General features: G+C 49.3%; 1 protein-coding gene across 1 annotated transcript; it reads right to left on the reverse strand.

The window, feature by feature from the left end:
• Window positions 1-941: 941 nt before the first annotated feature.
• Window positions 942-8,748, reverse strand: selenop (selenoprotein P). The gene is made up of 5 exons (XM_084322480.1): window positions 8,703-8,748; window positions 7,704-7,958; window positions 5,252-5,464; window positions 4,085-4,202; window positions 942-2,728 (listed from the first exon to the last, which is right to left on the reverse strand). Exons 2-5 carry the CDS (start codon window positions 7,904-7,906, stop codon window positions 2,429-2,431), a joined length of 834 nt encoding a protein of 277 aa, XP_084178606.1. The 5' UTR covers window positions 7,907-7,958; window positions 8,703-8,748; the 3' UTR covers window positions 942-2,428.
• Window positions 8,749-9,943: the final 1,195 nt, after the last annotated feature.

Raw genomic sequence — 9,943 nt, forward strand, 5'->3', positions numbered from 1 at the left:
AATATGAAAAACGGTGTCATTTGGTGTTCTGTGCCTTACCTTGTCTTTGTCTATTTAGCTGCTGTCTATTTTATACTTGTTTTATGTCTGCATTTTTTTTGTACATTTTGTGCTCATTTAAAAAAATATTATCTTTTTCCCCCTCCTTTTTCCGTTTTTCTCCCATCCCAATGTTAGTCGTTATGCCAATTCCCAGTCCCCTTCCTGGTCCGACACATGTGTAGCCAGCCCACTGCTTCTTTTCACCTGGCAGCGCAGACTCTCACTGGGAGAGTGTAACGTGTGGAAGGTCACACTACCTCCCCCAGATCCTTCCCTTGCTGTGCAGGCGCCCCAACCGAACTGTAGGAGTCGCTGTTTACAACGACCAGGACCCACCCACGCCGATTTTCCCACCCGCTGACACTGCCAATTGTGTCAGTATGGACGGTCGGCCAAGCCGGAGGTACCGCAGCTGGATTCAATCCCACTGTCTCTGCGGTGGTAGACAGACCGCCCCCACATTTTGTGCTCATTTTATGCCAATTTTGTATACCTGTCTTTTTTTGCTGCTGTGAAGCACTTTGATCTGCAATACTTGTATGAAAGGTGCTATATAAATAAAGTGTATTATTATTATGACCAACTGTGTCTGAGGGTCATGCGGGCCAAACTGGTGACAAAGGGTTTCCGGGCCTTTGCAGTGATGACGCCGACACTGTGGAATAAGCTCCCTCTCAACATCAAGTCTGTTGTGTGTCTGAGGTGTTCGTATGTTCTCTGTCTGTCCGTCTGCCTGGTTCCCTGTTTCTTTGTCCTGTCCATTTATTCGTATAATTTTTTTCCCCCGGAAAAATTGGCTGGGGGGCGCATTATAAATGCAAATATCATATCATATCATATCATATCATTATTATTATTATTTAGACCACAATTCCAAAGCACGCACACACACACACAAGTCAGTGAGACCACAAAATATGTGCCGGCATGTTTATTAAGCTCTTTTCTTGTCCACCCCTTACGTTCCACATTGAAAAGAACATTTCCTGTACTGGCATCAGGCTCGCCAGGTCACTATTGTCTTCTCCTAGAAGCCTTCATTAAATACAGAATCATGTTCAAACAATCACTCATCTACAGGTCTTGCTTTTCTTTTCCTTCCGCCACGACAAGCGTAGGATACGAGCACAGCGTCTCTAACGGCACACATCTAGAACATGGAAATATATGAATAACAGAGAAACACTACGTTTAAAAAAGCTCAGGCTCAAAGCGGTGAGCGATGCACCTGAGATATAATGACGTTTGCCAACTTTTAGGACTACTAATGCAGTAGCCGTATGCTAAGCTAATGCTAAGCTACAAAGAGTAAATTCGCTGTATAGTTCCGATTACATCCTTTAAAAACAACAGCATTCATATTAACGAGCAGTTGTTATTCTTCTTAAGCCTCGATGTCATCTAAGCATTCGCAGATTATTCTCCCTTCTGCTGCACCCCCCCCCCCCCCCCCCCCCCCACCAAAGTTCAAAGTTCACATTACTTTTCAGAGTTGTTGTTGTTGTTGTTTTTCGCGGGGTCCTATCACGCTAGTGCCCGTCCCCTCCTCCTCCTCTCCCCAGCCTGGCTTCAGACAGACGCCACTAGAGCGTAGTTTCCGCACCTGCCTTCATGAAGGATGGGAGAGAGCCGAAATGGAGGAAGGGGGGGCGCCGGCGTGATCACGACCCCTCCCCCGAGAACAGAGAGACGAGGCTGACGTGTCGACAGAGAGGTATCGCCCTCCATCACGGAATCAGATGGACGTGACGTATAGATAGTTTACGTTACTGAAAGATCGTTTTGGTCACAGGTTTTACTAACCAGGGTTTTATTGCGCTACTTGTGCTACACCACTGTTAATCGTCTGCGGTCAAAGTGGTCAGAATATGGTGCCTTCTCAAGAACCAAATCTTAAATTAAACAATTGATGGCGTGACCTCCTCCGACCCCTCTCTGTCGGGCGCTGCCCCCTCCCTGCTGCTACAGGGCAATACTAGCTGCTATAAACAGCCCGGTGTGTCACTACAAGCGCCAGAGTTACCAGAGGAACTGCCTACAGCCTCTCTCACCCTCAGCTCTCCACACCGGGGGGTCAGCCTCACCGGGCCGCCGGTGGGGGGGCCTGCGGTCAGCCGGCGGGGGGTGGGCGTCACTGTCAGGTCTCCGCGACCTGATTGGACGCCGCTCCGCCCGTCGGCCCCCGTCACTGTCAGGAGGCGGGCAGCGCCTCGTCACAGTGTCAGAGCGCGGCGGGCTGCTCGCCCCTCCCCCCCTCCACCTCGCCCAGCAGCCTGCGTCAGTGTCAGCATCAGCTGACCTGGGGGGGGGTGGCGGCGTCCTTCTCGGAGCCCGCCCCCCTCCTCATCACCTGTCAGCTGTACTGGGTCTTTCACCGGGCCTTGCCTCAGGGCTTCTGCATCACAGCGCCCCCCTGCGCCTCCTGGGGCGCCTGGCCGTGATCCACCAGGTCTACCTGCTGCTGCTGGCTCCCGTGCCCCCCGTGCCCGTGTGACATCCCCTGACCGTGCCCCCCGTGCCCGTGGTGGTGGCCGTGATGACCGGCACCGTGCCTGTCTCCGTGGTGATGCCCGTGGTGGTGGCCGTGCCCGCCGTGGGCGTGACCACCGCTCTCCTCCTCCTCTGTCGCCGTCGTGGGCGGAGCTTCGACCGCTGTCCTGTTGCACTCCTCCGGGCTCTCTGTGCTCTGCGTGGGGGGGGGGGGGGGGGGGGGCAAGGAGAGGGAGGAGAGGGAGAAGGGGAGGAGAGGAGGAGAGAGGAGGAGAGGGGGAGGAGAGGGGGAGAGGGGGATATGGGGATGAGAGGAAGAGGAGAGGAGAGGAGGAGGGAGAGGAGAAAGTAGAGGGAGAGTGGAAACAGTGGAAGAAGAGGGGGAGTAGGAGGGAGAGTGGAAACAGCGGAAGAAAAGGAGGAGTGGAGGTGAGAGGTCAGAGGTTGTTTCTGATTGAATCAGTCACTATCACTTCCTGTAGAGTGGCGCCTCTGTTTCTATAGGATATCTGCTGTGTAAAGTCTTAAAAGGTATTAAATACATAATTAAATTCTATTTAAAAGGCTTAAAAGGTATTAAATGCATAATTAAATAATTTAGTTTTTTGCGGGGCTACCGGGAGCTTGGTGCGTCTGGCGAGAGCTTGTATGGAACACGCTAGCATTTAAATTGGCACACAAGTGCAGCCGCCAGTTCAGTGTCGCTGTGTGTTTTTGCTAGTATGGTTGTGAAATTAGTATTAAATTTGGCTCTAATGTGGTATTAAAAAGGTCTTAAAAAGTATTCAATTTGGCCCTACCACCGCAGAGACTCTGGGATCGAATCCAGCGGTCAGCGGTACCTCCGGCTTGGTCAGTCGTCCCTACTAACACAATTGGCAGTGTTAGCGGGTGGGAAGCCGGTGGGGTATATTTTTTATTTTACCTTTATTTTACCAGGTAGTCACTTGAGATCAAAGATCTCTTTTTCGAGCAAGACCTGGCCAAAATGGCAGCAAAACAAAAAAAACATACAAATACACAAAACACAGACAGAGACATAAAAGGCAAAGTGGGGCAAGGGGATACATTTGAGCTGCAGCAAACTAGATTGAATGGGATTGGAGGAGATTGGAGGGTAGGGTAAAAAGGCAGAAAGAGGATGGAAGGTGAGGCTCCACAGGAGGTCGCTGGGCAGAGAAGGCGACTCCTATTGGTCGGTCGGGGCGCCTGTTCAGCAGGGAGGGGATCTGGGGGAAATAGCGTGAACCTCTGCTCGTGTTACGTTCCCCCAGTGAGACTCCTCGCTGTCAGGTGAAAAGAAGCAGCTGGCTGACTCCACATGTATCAGAGGAGGCATGTGGTAGTTCTACACACCCTCCCCAGGCCGACAGTGGGGCAATGCGCCCAACGACCAGGAAGGGAATTGGCATAACGACTAAATTGGGATGGGTGAAAAAATACAGAAAGCCCAAAAAATAAATAGAATAAAGAAAAGTATAAAATGTTACTTGTTGAAACCTGCAGAAACCCTGTTCTAAATACATGTGATTTGCATGCGAGTGAGGCTCACCTGATGTGTACAGTTCCCACACGTCTGTTTGCAGTAGGTTTCTCTGATGGCCGTCTCTATGTGACCCTGTCCGATGATGGAGTAGGGCAGGGCGATGTGGTAGGTGAGGCGGCCACACCTGGAGAGAGCAAGCAGAGGTTTTTTACACGAGGCAAAAGTCTATCTATACCTTATTTTTGCAATAGGCTAATTTCTCTCCCCCCCCCCCTCTCTCTCTCTCCCTCGCTCTTTGCTCTCTCTCACTCTCTCTCGCACTCTCTCTTGCTCTCTCTCGCTTTCTCTCTCTCTCTCTCTCGCTTTCTCGCTCTCTCTCTCTTGCTCTCTCTCTCTCCCTCACTCTCTCTCCCTCACTCTCTCTCCCTCACTCTCTCTCTTGCTCTCTGTCGTGCTCTCTCTCACTCTCTTGCTCTCTCTCGCTTTCTCTCTCTCGCTCTCTCTCTCTCTCTTGCTCCCTCTCACTCTCTCTCTCTCTCTCTCTCTCTCTCTCTCTCTCTCTCTCTCTCTCTAATTTACACAGTTTTTTAGGATATGTTAACCTGGCTTGGAAACATAAATAACACATCCAATCCCCCCCCCCCCCCCAAAGAATTATTGATTATTAATAGTAAATATTTTGCGGGTCCAAAATGTATGACATGCTGGTGCTCTAATGCGACATCTAGTGGCTGAATTTTATCTATATAAACTTAACAGAATCAAAGAATCAAAGCAAAGAATAGAATATCTTAAGAATAGATCATTTAGTGACCCCTTTTCATCAAAAAAGGTGCAAACCCAACGTTCTTAAAAACACAGATGTACTCCTCTGTCCCCTGACTATACAGATCTACTTATCTATCCCCTGACTATACAGATCTACTTCTCTATCCCCTGACTATACAGATCTACTTCTCCGTCCCCTAACTATACAGATCTACTACTCTATCCCCTGACTATACAGATCTACTGCTCTATCCCCTGACTATACAGATCTACTAGTCTGTCCCCTGACTATACAGATCTACTCCTCTGTCCCCTGTATACAGATCTACTCCTCTGTCCCCTGACTATACAGATCTACTCCTCTGTCCCCTGACTATACAGATCTACTTCTCTATCCCCTGACTATACAGATCTACTCCTCTATCCCCTGACTATACAGATCTACTCCTCCATCCCCGGACTAACCGGTCGTAGATAAGGAAGTCATCCTTCTCCCCGCCCAGGGTCTGCCAGACGTCGGGCTGCTGCGCCTCCTGCTGGTACAGGCTGATGTTGGCGGACAGCTTCAGGGCCAGGACAGAGTGCAGGCGCTGGGCCTGCTCCCCGCCCCCGTTCACCACCAGGTAGGTCACGTTCTCCAGACCCCGGTCCTCCAACCTCTGGCGCAGCCCGTCCAGTCTGCGCTCCGGGGGAAACAACCAGAGAGAGACGATAAATAATATGGTCGTAAAAGATGAAACAGAACACTCACAGACACACTCAGTGTTTTTTTTTTCTGCCTCAATTAACTCATGACCAATCAAAGAAACACAGGACAAGTAGCACCAGCTGGAGAGATAAACGTAATGAATAGATCACATAATATAAGAAATATAACAAAATGTAACAAAGGTTCAAACCTGCATTAGATTAAACCTCCCCATTAGTCCTAAATCAGAATCAGAGACACTTCCACTGCCAAGAAAACTAAAATGAGGAGGGATTTGTGTTGATCTGAATATAATGTCAGTGAGGGTATTTAATCACTTCCAGGTATTTCACAGGTCCAGTTTAATGTCAGTGAGGGTATTTAATCACGTCCAGGTATTTCACGGGTCCAGTTTAAAGGAAACGCCAACATTTTGGGAAATTAGCTTATTTGCCATCTTCCCTGGAGTTAGACAAGAAGATACATACCCTTTTCTTCTCTGTGCATGCAGTAGGCTTAGGGAACAGCCGCTCCGTTAGCGTAGCTTAGCTTCATCACTGGAAGTGGGTCAGTCCTTTACCCTGAAGTTCCCTACAGTCACGAAATACACTCCAAATACACTCCAAAACTTTCCTGTAAACATGTTGTGACCTCTGTATTTACCACGTGGAGAAATAAAAAATTATTGAATTCGACAATTACGTTTTCTAAGCAAATATACTCGGAACAATTTTTTGCCGAACCACTCCTGTCTGGGCTCAGTCAGTGACACTAAAGCAGATAACAAAGTATCTACTATACTTCCGGTCGGGGGGTTTCAAAATAAAAGAGCAACGTCTAAACCACCGGAAATAAGTTTCTTTTGTACATTATCTGCTTTAGTGTCACTGACTGAGCCCAGACAGGACTGGTTCGGCAAAAAAAAATTCAGAGTATATTTGCTTAGAAAACGTAATTGTTGAATTCAATTATTTGTTATTTCTCCACGTGGTAAATACACAGGTCACAACATGTTTACAGGAAAGTTGTATTTGGACTGTAGGGAACGTCAGGGTAAAGGACTGCTCCACTTCCAGTGATGAAGCTAAGCTACGCTAATGGAGCGGCTGTTACCTAAGCCTACTGCATGCACAGAGAAGAAAAGGGTATGTATCTTCTTGTCTAACTCCAGGGAAGATGGCAAATAAGCTAATTTCCCAAAATGTTGGCGTTTTCCTTTAAGTGGTTACGACTGACATATACATGGTGTCCCAGATTCATAACTGGTCACAGTCCAGCGAGCTCACTGTTGGGTTAACCCTAACCTTAACACAAGGCACCCTGTGCACCCATCTGTTAGACACTGGACCACCGAGAGAGAGTTTATAAACCTCTCCCCTTATCAACCAGCACTGTCCCTCTGGCCTCCTGCAATAAAGATAACACTTTCACTGACAGATTAGTCAAGTCTGGTTTAGTGTGTCACCGATTGTTTATATTTATCCTTCTAATGACAGTGGCTAGTTTAGACCCCCTCCATCACTAACACACACCTGCACGCACACACACACAACGCGCAATAGTGCCATTTTTCTAACACATGCACCCACATAAGAAAAAATAAAACATATAGTGGCTATATACACACACAAACACAAAGGCATGTGTACACACATGAAGGTTACACCGAAGGTTTATTGTACATTATTTATTGAGTACGTTTGTATGTCTGTATTTTTCATTAATACTATTCATACATATTAAATTATATATCATTATTGGAATGAAATTGTGGAACCTATGGACCCTGTTCTAGTGACTGGCTGGTCCTTAATGTCCCTCCAGTTTGCTCTGCTTATTATTCTGACAGTAAGTAAAAATGGCCTATAGGAAATTCTGCTACCTGATAATATTAAAACATTTCAATAAAACCTTACAAAAACTTTTTTATTCTTATTTTTTTTAAACATTATATTTTCCTCTCCAAAGTACTCCTACAACACCATCTGATAGGAGAAGAGGTCATCGTGGACCCTGGCCTATAGGAGAAGAGGTCATCGTGGACCCTGGCCTATAGGAGAAGAGGTCATCGTGGACCCTGGCCTATAGGAGAAGAGGTCATGGTGGACCCTGGCCTATAGGAGAAGAGGTCATGGTGGACCCTGGCCTATAGGAGAAGAGGTCATGGTGGACCCTGGCCTATAGGAGCAGAGGTCATGGTGGCCCCGGGATGTCCCGTACACAACATACCTGGACGCCTGCACCAGGCAGAATAATCAGCTGGCCTGGAGCAGAGCCACTACCGTCACCCGGCCCATGGCCTTCTTCATAGGCTCCTCCTCCCTTATCCTCCAATCTGGCGGCAGTTTACAGCGAGGCCCATCCCCCTCAACCTCTGCCCCGCCCCCCGGGAGCAGGCAGAGGGCCAGGAGCAGGCTGAGGCCCTCCCACATCTCCGCTGCACCTCCTCCTCCTCTCTGCTGCGCCTCCTCGCTGGCTACAGATCTGTGGTGGTATGTTGGGGAGGGGGGAGGGGGGGGGGGGGGGGGGGCGCAGAGAAGTGGGAAGGTGGGAGTGAGAGGGGGATAAAAGGGGAGGGGGTATGTGAGAGAACAACATGAGGAGGAAGAGGAGGAAGAGGAGGAGGGGAGAGGAGAGGAGGAGAAGAGCACCAAAGTTAACTGATCGTGCGTACAAAAGGTCAGGACTGTGTCAACAACATAGAATAGAATAGAATAGAAATACTTTAATCATCCCGAGGGAAGATTTGGCACAATTTGGCACTACAAAAATCGCTCACAGTAAACATTTAGGTAGACAAAACAAAGTCTTGAATAAGAATAACAAAAAAATTGCCTAAGAATAAAGAATAATAATAAATGAATAATAAATAATAATAAAATTAAATTAAAATTGTAGAAACATTCCTCGATAGCCTCCCTATCCATCAGCTCTGCACACTCTCATACTGACCCGACAGCATTTCAGTCCATAATGGAAACAGTGCCGGTAATAAAAGTAAATAACAAAACAAATGTAACTTGTTTGCAGACAAGAGGTATTCAAAAATCTGTGTTTTTTGTGATTAATTTGGAACCATTTCCATAAAATGCTAAATCAAAGTGCACTCAGTTGTGCAGAAATACACAAGCTGCACATTTCAGAATTGGATACAATGCCAAGCACATTGCAAAGCATTGATACTGCAAATTGGGTACCGTTGCCAAGTGCCAAGAAAACACTTCTTACCGTTTGGTTAAAGAGTCCTTCAGCTCTGCGGCTGGTTCCTCGGGCAGCTCCTGGAACAAGAAACATGTCTCCCCTCCGTCGCTCCACCCTTTTATACTCCGTCTGTTGTTTTCCCTTCAGGAAGGAGGACAAAGTTCAGACAGCCTGCTGATATCTGCTGCTAGACTCTCTCTCCTCAAGTTAGATAAGTCACTCTTTTCAAAACGAAATGGCCGGTCAGTCTGGGGGCTTTGTAGAGATCGAGTTTCGGGGTTTAAAATATTTGATTGTGCATGGGTTCGGTTGAGGGTTGAGTGGCCCTGGGGGAGGGGGGGGGGGGGGGGGGGGGGGGGGGCGACTATAGATCAGAGGTTCTTACTTTTATTGTTGGTGAAGATGTCGCCTGCCGTTCATTTGCCTTGTAAATTAACTGGAAGGGTTTTATATTTTTATTGAGTTTGTAGCTGCTCCTCTTTGTACGTCGCTGATAAAAGGCATGCTGACGCAGAGCAGAACATGCTGACATCCTGTTAGTCTCTCTCTCCAGGGGGGAAGTGAGAGGAGAGGCGGGGGGGGGGCTGGTCAGTGTCTAGGGGTGGGGGCTGGTCAGTGTCTAGGGGGGGCTGGTCAGTGTCTAGGGGGGGGGCTGGTCAGTGTCTAGGGGGGGGGCTGGTCAGTGTCTAGGGGGGGGGGGCTGGTCAGTGTCTAGGGGGGGCTGGTCAGTGTCTAGGGGGGGCTGGTCAGTGTCTAGGGGGGGGCTGGTCAGTGTCTAGGGGGGGGCTGGTCAGTGTCTAGGGGGGGGGGCTGGTCAGTGTCTAGGGGGGGCTGGTCAGTGTCTAGGGGGGGCTGGTTAGTGTCTAGGGGGGGGGCTGGTCAGTGTCTAGGGGTGGGGGCTGGTCAGTGTCTAGGGGGGGGGCTGGTCAGTGTCTAGGGGGGGCTGGTCAGTGTCTAGGGGGGGGGCTGGTTAGTGTCTAGGGGGGGGCTGGTCAGTGTCTAGGGGGGGGCTGGTCAGTGTCTAGGGGGGGGGGGCTGGCTGGTCAGTGTCTAGGGGGGGGGGGTGGTCAGTGTCTAGGGGGGGTGGTCAGTGTCTAGGGGTGGGGGCTGGTCAGTGTCTAGGGGGGGGGCTGGTCAGTGTCGAGGGGGGGGGCTGGTCAGTGTCTAGGGGGGGCTGGTCAGTGTCTAGGGGGGGCTGGTCAGTGTCTAGGGGGGGGGGGGCTGGTCAGTGTCTAGGGGGGGGGGCTGGTCAGTGTCTAGGGGGGGCT

The sequence above is a fragment of the Notolepis coatsorum genome (assembly GCF_963971535.1).
Source record: "Notolepis coatsorum genome assembly, chromosome: 10".
Classification (NCBI taxonomy): domain Eukaryota; kingdom Metazoa; phylum Chordata; class Actinopteri; order Aulopiformes; family Paralepididae; genus Notolepis; species Notolepis coatsorum.